The sequence below is a fragment of the Oculina patagonica genome, chromosome 14 (genome assembly GCF_052425735.1).
Source record: "Oculina patagonica isolate OP01 chromosome 14, crgOcupat, whole genome shotgun sequence".
NCBI lineage: Eukaryota > Metazoa > Cnidaria > Anthozoa > Scleractinia > Oculinidae > Oculina > Oculina patagonica.
In genome coordinates this window covers 18,288,549-18,301,660 of record NC_135771.1, presented here as the reverse complement: position 1 = coordinate 18,301,660, position 13,112 = coordinate 18,288,549, and the positions used below count along the sequence as shown (strand labels likewise).

Below are 13,112 nucleotides of genomic sequence, written 5' to 3'. Positions count from 1 at the left end.
CCAAAAACGCTGCCCTCACAACAAAATCAATTATTTCAACTTATTACTGCGGTAATCACCCTTCAGAATTAACTACCAATTTTTTGCATATTATGAGTAATTATTATATGGCTACAATAGTACGCGCGCTCTGATTGGCTGCTGAGCGGGCATTATTTTCTTTTAATGACCGGGCATTATGAAAAATTTTCTCGGCTCGACGGTTTTTTGAGTTGTGAGTAAAAGCTACTAGCGCAATTGCGAAAACGACAATAAATACCGCTATCGCTCGGTCAATACACCAAGGCCTCGGTCTGAGATTCCCCTGTAATGACCTCACTCTCGGTTAATAAGTAGTATATAACATGCAAAAAATGGTAGTTAGTTCTGAGGGTGACCCAGAAGTGAAATAATTAGTATAAGTAGTATATAATTACGAATATGTGAACTGATATATTGAAATACTCAAGTTTTCTAATATCCCGCTTCTATAGTTTTAAAGGTTTTGTATTATTCCACTAATAAATTTCAAAGTTTATTTTTATTGTGCAGGGTGTGTAAAGCTACGACTCCGATCTCCGCGATTCCTTCAGGTAGTTTCATAAAAGACTTCCACTTCGTCAGGTTGAAAGTACTTACTACCCCCGAGGAATGTCCGGGCGAAGGAGGACCAAAAGCTGTAACCAGTTGGCGGGCCGTATGTGTATCCAAGCATTGCGTCTGAGCTTGCATTAATTGAGGCGTGGTCAGCAATGTGAATATCCCAGCCTCCTCCAAATGTTGGTCCCGAGGTAAAGCAACTGTATATGGAATATCTCCAATAACTGTACTCTCCTGTTTGATCTAGTTTCAGTGGCTGCCAACCAGGCTTGTTAACCAAAGAGAACAGAAAAGCTGCTGAATCGTACCGATATTCGCAACTGGAGCCTAATTAGAAAAACACAGTGCAACAAATGTTATACATTATAATTATAAGATTAACTCTTTCACTGCTAAAGTGGACTTTTCTCGACATTTGGAGGAGCAGTCAATGAACCACTTGTGACGTCATCAATTTGAAAGTCAGCAGATTTTAGTGATAAGCATCTGATAGAGCTAGGTTTGACCTTTTCAAAGAACTACTCATTTTGCGTATCGGTTGCATCCTGACAGAGCTAATCAAGAAAAAGTCAATCACTTGTTAGTGCAAAATCAGTGCTTAAGGTGGCTCGACCCAGTTTTTTTCTAGCGATACCTATCAACTTTGAAACCCTCATACTTAAAGGGATTGATGTCAATGACAAAACTACTATATCACATGCATTACACATAGACTGAACTTCAATATGATATAAATTTTTTGGCGATCAGAATGAATATCACGTGGCAATGACGTCACACAGGGTTTTGCTCTGAATCGAATTTTAGGCGGTAACCGCATTTTCTCTCGAGATCCTCCACGCTACGTATACCTTGGGTGTTTGCCTTCATCTCAGTGGAGTTTCATCGAAATCTACAAGAGGAATTTTGAAATATCTTGGAATTTCTGTTTAGATGGTATAATTTATGCGTAAAATAAAGTCAAGACTTCATATAAAGAAATTTGCTTCTTTTTTTATGTTTAATGAGAGGATTTAGCCCCCATTCGTTTTAGAAATGTCCCATATACTACATCCAAACCTTTAGAAGAAAGTAGACTTGCGCGATTTCGAAATATATGAAATATATGAATCATAGAGAAGCTCAATGTTTACCTCTATTTACAAATTTTCCGCCTACTTTTGCAAAAAAGCGATTATTTCAAAAACCCGTCGATGAATTTTTTCCAAAATTTTTCAAGATGTAAAAAAATCAGTACACCACACAATTCCTAAATTTCATGCTCATTGAAAATTTCTAAGGTTGTCTAAACTAAACGCAAAATTGAGTAAACATTGAAGCGATGTCGAAGTTTGTGATAATTTTGTGCTCTGGGATTTTCTTTTGTTTCGAGTTAAGCACAACATCGAATTCCTGTGCATCACGCGTGAAATGACTACGCTTGGCTACCTTCCGAAAGCTTTCCGAAATCTTTCCGAAATATGGAACAATGGAAAAGAAATTGTCACGCATTAGCTTTTCTTGTTGGGTCGAAGTCTTGGCTGAGATAAAAGTTAACCGGCTTTGAGTTTGGTGTTGTGCGACTGCTTTCTTCAGTTGGAGATGTATTCATTCATCCATTATTGTTTACTTGAACTCGATGAGAATATTACCATATTCCGAACTATTTCGGAAAGCTTTCGGAGGGTAGCCAAGCGTGGTCATTACATGCGTGGTGCATGGAATTCGATGTTGTGTTTAAATCAAAACAATAGGAAATCCCAGAGCACAAAATTATTCAAAACTTCGACATCGCTTCAATGTTTACTCAATTTTGCGTTTAGTTTAGACAACCTTAGAAATTTTCAATGAGCATGAAATTTAGGAATTGTGTGGTGTACTGATTATTTTACATCTTGAAAAATTTTGGAAAAAATTCATCGACGAGTTTTTGAAATAATCGCCTTTTTGCAAAAGTAGGCGGAAAATTTGTAAATAGAGGTAAACATTGAGCTTCTCTATGATTCATATATTTCATATATTTCGAAATCGCGCAAGTCTACTTTCTTCTAAAGGTTTGGATGTAGTATATGGGACATTTCTAAAACGAATGGGGGCTAAATCCTCTCATTAAACATAAAAAAAGAAGCAAATTTCTTTATATGAAGTCTTGACTTTATTTTACGCATAAATTATACCATCTAAACAGAAATTCCAAGATATTTCAAAATTCCTCTTGTAGATTTCGATGAAACTCCACTGAGATGAAGGCAAACACCCAAGGTATACGTAGCGTGGAGGATCTCGAGAGAAAATGCGGTTACCGCCTAAAATTCGATTCAGAGCAAAACCCTGTGTGACGTCATTGCCACGTGATATTCATTCTGATCGCCAAAAAATTTATATCATATTGAAGTTCAGTCTATGTGTAATGCATGTGATATAGTAGTTTTGTCATTGACATCAATCCCTTTAAGTATGAGGGTTTCAAAGTTGATAGGTATCGCTAGAAAAAAACTGGGTCGAGCCACCTTAAGCCAAAACACCTGTAAAAGATCGAGGTCCTCTTTTCAGGGTTTACCAATGTTTTAATCAAAACTTTTTTGGTCTAAAGGAAGGACGGATACAGTAGAAAGAAGTGGAAATAACAAAGCCGAGAGAAACGAAAGGAAAAGGAGCAAGAAAAAAATGGAAACGATTTCGCAAAAAAAAAAAGCTTGAATAAGGATCTGAATTTTGTAAATGTTCTAAAAGTAGTAACAAAATGGCGGAAAATTCAAATATCCAAACCTTATATCTTCAAGACGGATTGAGCTTTTTCAATAATGTTTTCGCATTTCACTTTATCTCAATGACTTCTTTCAGAATCATGTACTTTTTGTGCCATAATTATAACAGGGAAATAAAAATTTGACTTAGGCACTGTGACGTCATTTTCCCGCCAAAAACCGTTAAATTCAAAAAACAAAAATCATACGATTGTTTGGGATAAAACGTTCTATCATTGTGCAAAGTTTGAGCTCTATCGGATAAAACAGCAGAAAGTTTTTCCGTGGGTGCAGCTTCGAGCGCTCTGCTGGCCCGGCGTGCTGCCATACCCCCCCCCCCCTCCCAAACCTCTCCCACCCCAACTGCCCCTTCCCTGGATGGAGTCGAATAGTGACTGACGAGAATCTTTCAGAACATTGCAAATAGGCCGAAAAAACGTTTATCGTGTTTGAACAAAATTATCTATTTCTCTAAAGGGCGATGATACTTTACACCAATCTTGCCTTAGAAATGCAAGGTTCACTAAATCACAGAAGCACTGTCTCTTTACCATTTGGGCAAATTTGTAGCCATATTTATTTTCCTTTTGAGTATGCGCATGTATTAAAGCAATATAACCATGTCACTTACTGTCAGTCCATGAGATGCTGGTGTGTACCCCCCAAAGATGTACTTGCCGACACGTACGATTGTAACAGTGGGACCTTTGTCGTCGCAATTGGTATGAAACGTTTTCGCAGCCCAGCCATCCAGCGACGCACGCCAACAACGCTTCCACTGAGAGTTGCTTTGCACGACAGAGTTTAAAAAGTCGCCTAAAACCTTTAGATAACTGAGGTTTCTTTTCAAGATTTCTGAATCCTCTAAACCAGCTGCTGCAGGTGCTGAAAAACAGAATGTGCAACGTTGAATTAAATTTAAAGATCCTTTAGACTGAAGTTTTCGAACGAAGAAAATAGCGTCTCAATCAAGGCTATGATGTAAGTAATGTTGCAGTTCAAATAAACGTTGTTGTTGTTGTTGTTGTGATGATAAGAAGTACCCACAATTAGCGCCAAAAGTGTTGAGACAGTCGGCACTTTTCGAGTACATTGGACAAATTTTACCCCTCGTCCCTTCAATATTACCCCCTCCCCCCCCCGAAACAATCTTGGATTTGTTATCTGCAAGACTTGCCTCATTTGTGTAAAACATTGAAAAGGGGGGAGGGGGAGCGGTTCAAAAGCGGCAGCTTATTAAAGGTGGAAAAACGGCAATTTTAAATTAGTATTAATTTCATCCAACTGTCTCAAGGACTTTTGACGCCCATTCTCTCTCCTCCGCAGAGGCCTCTTTCGTGGGGGAAGGCGAAAAAACACGGGGGGAGGAAGGCTTTCCTTTCCCCTTCCCAGTGTGCCCCGCGCGCTTTCGTTTCGATTCTCTCCAGGCTCCGCGCGCTTACTTTTCGCCTCTCCCCGTTCCTCTCCCTATTTCCCAGCCCGAAACACGAAAGAGACCTCTGCGGAGGAGAGAGACGCCCATTGCAGTTCCAGCTTAAGTCAATAAAAGCTGTCCATACCAAAAGGATCGCGGCCTCTGGGGACGAGAATGCCCAAGAATGTGAAAGAAACTGCATACACAGCTATTGTTCGCCCAAAGCTTGCGCAGCCTGGGATCCTTATCTCCAAAAGGACATAAACTCCCTCGAAAGAGTACAGAGGAAAGCGGCGCGGTTTTCCACAAACGGCTACCACCCAACCGCCAGTGTAACTGATATGATCCAGCAGTTGGGCTGGCAAACATTGGAACAGCGAAGAAAATCTTTCCGACTTAAATTACTGTATAAAATGAGTCACGACCTTGTAGATGAAAGAATGAATGAAATACTTTATTAAAGTGTCTGAAGTATTTAGCTTAAAAAAACTAATTGTGGACACTATTTACATTATTATATATCTAAGCTATTTAAAGTTAAAATATTTACACTTAAATTCTAAGAAGAAGAAAAACTGAAGAATCGTACTACATACATTAATAAATAAATAAATCAATAAATTACAATAGAATATAAAATTTTATCATAAAAGTAGGTGAAAGATAAAAATTGCAGTAAAGAGTTAAAAATTAAAAATTTAAAAATGTATATCGGCTAGCTGCATATGTCACATTGACACTCAGTTTGTATAAGACGGGTGAGGTCTTTCCTCCCAATACTGTTTTTAAAACTCGTGACATTATGTTTTTCTCTATCACTGTGGTCTAGTTTGCTCCATAGATAAGGCCCGAAATATCGTAAAGAATGTTTTCCATAATGTACTGTGCGAAAACGTGGAATATTAAAATCAGCGTTCCTCAGATTATATCGTTTCGGGGCTGTATTAAATATTTCTGTTATATAAGTGGGCACAAGTCCGTGTTTTACTTTATACATTAGAATGGCAATGTTTTGTAGACGTCTTCAACATATAAATGTTGACTCCTATCTTAGTAGACATAATGAATCCAGAACTCGCGGCAACCATAATTTCAAATATACGCAATATAGAGCGACGAAAAACGTGTATTTTTACTCGTATTTTCCGAGGACCATAAGAGAGTGGAATGCACTCCCTGCGGCTATTGTTGAGTACGACTCTCTTGCGTGTTTCCAGTCTGGACTGCGCGAGCATTTTTATTAATTTAGTGGTTTACCCATAGAATTTTAGATTTTTAGATTTTTAGAATTTTAGAATTTTTAGATTTTTTTTTTTTAAATTTAGAATTTTTCAGTTATTATATATGTACATATTGTATTTTACTTATTTTTAGACGTTGGTGTGATATCCGTATGGACTTTTTACCGACATATTAAAATGTAGATGTAGATGTTATAAACATTTCAAATAACAAATAAATGTCAGTTTCCCCTACACCAGTAACCAGAAGGTTTTTTTATATAATATTTTTTATAATATTTTGGTGCACGAAAAAGAAGATAACTAAAACTTCTTCAGGTGGTGCGTTACCCGCGACAAGCGATTATAAGGTATCACTTACCCGCCGTTTCTTTTATTGTTGTCCGCCTTTGTTGCAGCCGTTCTCCTGTTTTCGCCAGGACAGGTTTGAGTTCTTGTATCAGAATGGATGACAACAGACATGTCACAAAAGCAATCTTCAGCAGATGAGTGACCATTTCTGTAAAAAGAAAATAGAAAAAAAAAACGTTACTCACAAGTAAACACGCAAACTAAAAGCTCTTTTAAACTGCACGAGAAGGTATCACGTAACAATTCGTTTCCTGACACGCGATGGACACGTCACGTGTCGTGAAGCACGACACCCCCGGATTGGTCCGTATTCTAGTAGAATACGGGTCCCAATCGTGTGATTTCCGGACCACGACACGGGCCTTTTTACGCAGGGGATCGATTGTTTTATCTGGATTAAAACACAGAACGGGAAAAACAAAATTTAAGATATAAACAAGTAGTAAAGATTTGAACATACGCTGATTAGGAGAGAAGGGGAAAATTATAACTAAAAGAATCAATTAACCATGCAGGTACATATTAAAAACAATATAGACATTCCAACAATAAATTTAACTTTCGTTAAAGTATTTTTTTCGGAATACTAGGGTTTTATTTAACAAACAGAGTTCAAGAGTACCTAAAAGGGGTAAAATTGCATTTGAAAATGGCAACAACTGGTCATCTTTTCTGGACGTATCTTACCTAATAAATCATCAAGCGTAAAATTCTAGTACGAAACATTTTACATTGAATTTGAAGATAAACCATTTTAATATCAAATTTAGTTTCCCCGCGGCTCGTCTATGAGCGAAATATGTTTTGTAACCTTATCATTTATATTTTCAGAACGAAAATGAACAGTTGAATTTCCTCGTGTACCCATTTGGCATTATCCACGAAAAAGTGAGCAAGTATATTACTCAGCTGTTAATACTTAAAGAAGCTTTAAAGGACTCACCGCAATTTAGGATCTTCGTTTAGGTTTCCTCGATCTTCTGTGATAGGCCTTGGTTGTTGGTTAGCTCTCTGTATAGAACTGAATGTGATCGGTGGCTTTCAACTTTTTATGAAGCGCTTATTAGCAACGATAAAATATAAAAGTGACATCTGTCAGGTAGGAAAATTATGTTTGAGTGCTGCTTAAAGCTATCGAGACTTGCTGACGCCAGTAGAGTTTACAGGCAGAGCATGCCCAGTTGTATGCACCTTAAGTGGGCCTCTTATTTACTTTAACGTAAAATTTTGCCGAGTTCAAATTAAAGAAAAAGAAAATTCTCACTTGTTATGTTAACTTCAAAAAAGTTGAAGACATTTTCAGATAATGTGAATACTAGCATCAATCTTCTTCCTCGGAACTCAAGATTCAGGCTAATACTGAATTAAAAATAGCGCTCAGTGCTTGCGATTTTCAACAAAAGATGGCAAAGACTACGAAATAGGGATAACGAAGCAGGTTTCACTTTCGAGTTTCAATAATACAGAACGTGACCATTTAAAAGCAATTAGCAAATAAGAACAAATTAAGTGTCAAACTAAAAAGACGTTTCGTGAAAACACTCTCTAACTGACAAAACGTTTAATCTATCTATCGTTTTATTTGGCGCCAATAAGGTGTATACCGATACATTTACTTATGGAGATGATTTTCATAAAGCACGCACCAATTTTTTGCCCATAAAAAAACACGAAACGAAACGCGATCGATTTTGCTTATCTTACAAAACTGATTTCTATCTACAAGAATAAATTGATAGTTTAAAGAAAACACTTTTGGGTAACTGTGAAGATATTGGTCATGGTGATAATCACACTGTAATTTCGTTACTAGACACTCTGTAGAGATAGTCTGATACTGTTTCATTTTTTTATACAGTCGAAGCTCCCGAATGCGGACAGCCACAGGGATCCGAAATGTGTCCGTGCGGGGCTGGGCCGCTAACGGGAATGATCTTTGTTTTCGGCCATAAGCAGTATAAGGGACTTAAAAAAAGTGCATCAGCCAGAAAGAGCGTAAATATTAACAACCATTCTTACAGATCGGTAAAGTCAAGTTAAAGGTCTAATGTTTAGTATGGAAATAGCGCTCAAATTTACAGTTTTAAAATAAAAGACGGCACAGGCTATTCGAAGAAGGATGACGAAGCACATTTCTCAGTTGTTACCTAGGAAGATAATTGTTAAGTTTAGAATGCTTTTGCTGACAATATGCGTTTTTCAAGAACACAAAACGCGACTGTTTGTGCAAAAATCAAATTAGTAAACACTTTTTAAAATGTCAAACAAAGCTGACGTTAAAAGAAAACACTTTCTCTAATGTACGATTCCTTTTTATAAATGGCTTTGATATGGCGCCATTACATGTTTACCATTACATTTATCGAAATGATTCTCATAAACCGCACGCAATATTTTGAGCATTACTAATCACGAAACGAAAGGCGATTGATATTACTTATGCAACGCAACTGATTTTTATCTAACAATAAATTACTTGTTTAAAGAAATACTTTTTGGTAACTGTGAATATACTGGTCAGGATGGAAAACACACTGAATTCTCGTCACTAGACGCTGACTAGAGATATTGTTTTGTTCTAGGAAAATACTCGAAAATACTGTCTAAACTCCCAAATGCAGACACCCACAGGAAGTAAAAAAGTGTCCATGGGGGTTGGCCGCTTACGAGTATGATCTTTGTAAGCAGCCATAAGCAGTATGGGGGAGAGGTGGCCTCTTCAACAAAAGAGCAACAGCCAGAAGTCACGTAAATGTTAACAATCACACTCACAATTTGGAACTCAAATGAGTTCAAGGGAAATGCTGAGCATCGAAATTGCACTCAAACTTTATAATTTTTATATAAAAACGACAAACACTATACGAAGAAGGCATTAAGAACACTGTTTAAGTTAAGGCTTATCATATTGATAATCGAGTTTCAAGAACACTAAATTTAACCATTATTTTTTTTGCACCAAGCAAATGAAAAAAACAGCGGGCTAAAACATTTTGAGTAGTAAAATAGCGCTCAAATGTTACAGTTTTAAAATATAAGACGACAAATACTATTCGAAGAAGGATAATAAAGCAGATTTTTCAGTTGTTACCTAGGAAAATAATTGCTAAGTAAAGAATGCTTTTACTGACAATTTCCTTTTTTAAGAACACAAAACGCGACATTTTGTAACATGCAAATGAGTAAACACTTGACATTACAAGAAAACACTTTCTCTAATAGATGAAACGTTGTATCGAATGGCTTTGATATGGCGCCATTAGATGTTTACCATTACTTTACTTTCTATATACCGTAAAATTCCGGTTATAAGCCCCCCCGGTTATAGGCCCATCAGCTTGGAAACAAAAAAATACATCCGATTATAAGCCCCCTCGGATATAAGCCCCCCTCTACCGGACGACAGTACTATAAATGGGGCTAAATGTTGCTTTATTATGCGTTTTTAACTAAAAAACGTATTTCCATCAACACTCCCGTGGCTCGTTTCGAAACGTTTTGTTAATATGACGCTTGTTAATATTTATAGACGCTAAGAAAGCGCTGTTAAACCATCGAATAAGGGATTCATTATTCTACTAATTTTCACACTTTGTTTGGGCCAGTATTCCGTAAGTTTGTCCGCCTGTATAGCTTTGCGAAAGCTATACAGTTAACACCCGCGTGTAAGAACCTTGTGGTTTAAGAACCTGCTGGCAGAAATTTGCCATTTTAATACCCCAAAATATAAGAACCTGTTTAGCCAAGCAAATTTCAGCAGGTTCTTATGTGGGTTATAGAAATTTTTTATGAACATTTTTAACAGAACATCCCAAACTGTATTTACAAATAAAGAAAAGACAGATTCACATAGACTGTAATTGTCTTCTTTGGACCTTGCATGAGGCTTGAAGCAATACAGTTATGAATAAATGCTGCATAATAAAGGACAAATAAAAAACTATGGCTCCTCCTTAGAAATTAAGAACCTTATTAAGAACCTACTTAGCCTAAATTACCAATAACTACCCCCAAATACAAGAACCTAGTATTTTGCCAAACTAAGAAAATTGTAGGTTCGTACACGCGGGTGTTTACTGTAGTCCTTCGATTCAACACACAAGTGCACAAAAGTTTAGGATGTTTTAATAAGTACAGCGTTGCTACATCCTCAGTAAAAGTAATGTCAAGATCGCAATACATTTGGAATTTTTACAGTTTCTTATTTTGATTGATGGCAATTTTACAATGGCAAGAATTCTCTTTTACCTTTTATTACACGACGAGTATCTTGGCGTAACAAACTTGGTAAGGCATAATGGTACGGGGCTACAAATATAATTGGTCTGTTTAAATTACCTGAGTTCCGTACATAAATTATAAGACTTCAAAGACAGTTATTTTTTTCCTTGTCGTTAAGTTCACAGATGATTCGGCCATAAACCAAATACAAAATACAGTCGAACTTCCGTAGGTATTCAGACACAGTTACGAAGTTTCGCCTTTTTTGGCCAATTTTGTAAAATAGATGGATGAATGTTAGTCTTTTTTGGACCGTATTGCAGTAAGACAGTCTACACGAATGTTGCGCCTTACGGCAAGAGGAACGGATTGCAAAGGTGGCCGTTGGAGAGGTTCGTCTACTACAATTAAAGACGAACCATTATTTACTTATAACGAAATGCAATATGTAAAGCGCTCATTAAAATCATTTAACCCTTCGTGATCAGTCTCAAACTTCTCAATGCCATATCAACAGAAAGCTGTGCGTGCGGGTTGTGAGAACGATTGTTTCTAAATTCTCCCCACTAGAATTATAAGAAATGTATGGATACCAGTAGGGAGAATTCGTGTGGACATCAGAACAGAAACTGCAGATAAAGCGATAAATGTAGATTGCCTTGTGTTATATCACTCACGAGATAACGGTTTTAAATTTCTAAAAAGCTAAAATTAAGTCCCTTATTTGAACGAGTCTTGTGTACATTACAACAACAAAAACATATCTAAATTAAAAACATTACAATACAATACATTTCAACAACAAAAAAATAACTAAATTAAGAAAAAGAAACTAGTTCAACCATTAAATAATTAGATGGTTTTTTTTAAAGAGTGCCCTTTAACGATTTACTGCAGTTCAGTTTTATAAACGAGAACTGGATTTACCCTTAACACTAACATTTCAGGATGGGACAGATTTTGGAGGATACCCATTGTTGCTATGGGAACAAGCGCAATCATGAAATTAGTCAAATCCGAACTAGAAACGAAGTATTACCCCGTAGACTATAAGGGGATAAAACTGTAGTTTGTAAAATCCGCAAATTAACAGTGCTTTTTATGGTTCTTTACAAGATATAACTGTTACTTTTTGGGAATTGACCACTTCAAAGACATTTTTTCTAGCAATTTTCCCACCTAAGACAAATTCGAACGGGAACATGATAAACTAGTACATGGATGGCACTAAGCAGAAACTTCACGTAGCTTGCACGATGAACAAACGCAACCACTCGAACACTATGAACACTTCTATGAGGTAAAAAGAACCTATGTACAATGAAATAAAGAGATGATATAAAATACAACAGAAATGTAAAAAAATGTCTGCATTGTATCCAACTGCGATTCTATAACAATAACTTTTCGTCAATAATTTTGCGAGTTAAAAATTTCCCATTAAACTTGATCTTTCTACATTAAATTTTAAAAGACTTGTAATTCGCCAAATAAAGAAATTCCCTTCAATAATTCACGTCGTACAAGGATGTTGCCACAGGTTATTGACACAAAAGGTTGACATCCTCGTCACTGTCTTCCAACAGGCTCTGGTCCAGATCTATAGATGCGTTTTCAATGTTAAAGATCATGAACGGTTCATTTATTATAAAGTTTTTATCTGTCAGTTATGACTGCTTTGTAAACACATAAAAACTAAACGCGACTTGAAAAAATCCTGACTGACAGAACGATTTGACCGACTAGCTGGCTGACTGATTGACTGATCGACCGACCGTCCGGCCCTGACCCACCGACCGAACGATTGACTGACTGACCAATTGACTGGTTGGCTGACTAACTAACTGAGTGACCGACCGTCCAGCCCCGACCCACCGACTGAACGATTGACTGACTGACCAATCAACTGGCTGGCTGACTGACTAACTGAGTAACCGACCCACCAGCCCCGACCCACCGACCGAACGATTGACTGACTGACCAATCAACTGGCTGGCTGACTGACTAACTGAGTGACCGACCCACCAGCCCCGACCCACCGACCGAACGATCGACTGACTGACCAATCAACTGGCTGGCTGACTGACAAACTGAGTGACCGACCCACCAGCCCCGGCCCACCGACCGAACCATTGACTGACTGACCAACCGACTGGCTTGCTGACCTACTGACTAACTTGACTGATTGACTGATATTCCGCCAGCCTGCCTGCATGACAGTCATAGACTGACTGTCGCAGACTATAACACTGTTACTGTCCAAACAACTTGTTTTATTGTAAAAGAATAAAAATGACTAAAATCAAAGGATATTATTTTCTTCTTAGGTGTCTTTCCCTTTGGTTTCGTCTTTGCCTGTGGCGTTTTTCGACCCTTGATAACCTTCCTTGGTTTTGGAGCGCGTTTTTCCCGTGGTTTACCACCAGGAGTTTTAACATTTCCCTTAAATAAAAAGCAAAACAGATGTTACTATCTGCGCTAAACGTACAGTATGAGAATCTGACAGAGTCGAGAAGTGAAAATTGATAAATTTTAGCTAATAAATCCGCATGACCAGAAATAAAAAGAGACAAAGCAGAA

The 13,112-nt window shown here is 37.4% G+C and overlaps 2 protein-coding genes across 3 annotated transcripts in view; both read right to left on the bottom strand.

Moving 5' to 3' along the window:
* Positions 1–403: 403 nt before the first annotated feature.
* On the bottom strand, positions 404–7,307 carry LOC144639015 (uncharacterized). The gene is made up of 4 exons (XM_078498280.1): positions 7,255–7,307; positions 6,322–6,459; positions 3,937–4,190; positions 404–906 (listed from the first exon to the last, which is right to left on the bottom strand). Exons 2-4 carry the CDS (start codon positions 6,420–6,422, stop codon positions 569–571), a joined length of 693 nt encoding a protein of 230 aa, XP_078354406.1. The 5' UTR covers positions 6,423–6,459; positions 7,255–7,307; the 3' UTR covers positions 404–568.
* Positions 7,308–10,420: 3,113 nt separating this feature from the next.
* LOC144638718 (nipped-B-like protein) overlaps positions 10,421–13,112 on the bottom strand; it is a 38,659-nt gene continuing 35,967 nt past the window's right edge. For both annotated transcript variants that reach the window (XM_078497944.1, XM_078497945.1), the window contains exons 46-47: positions 12,846–12,974; positions 10,421–12,142 (exon numbers count right to left, since the gene is read on the bottom strand). In XM_078497944.1, coding sequence (XP_078354070.1) covers positions 12,074–12,142; positions 12,846–12,974 — 198 coding nt within the window. In that variant the 3' untranslated portion in view covers positions 10,421–12,073. The remainder of the gene's footprint in view (positions 12,143–12,845; positions 12,975–13,112) is intronic.

Coding starts and splice junctions, on each gene's coding strand:
- LOC144639015 (XM_078498280.1), bottom strand. CDS start 6,422: ATGTCTGTTGTCATCCATTCTGATACAAGAACTCAAACCTGTCCTGGC. Junction 4,191..6,321: donor AACAATAAAAGAAACGGCGG/GTAAGTGATACC, acceptor TCTGTTTTTCAG/CACCTGCAGCAGCTGGTTTA. Junction 907..3,936: donor CAGCATCTCATGGACTGACA/GTAAGTGACATG, acceptor TTTTCTAATTAG/GCTCCAGTTGCGAATATCGG.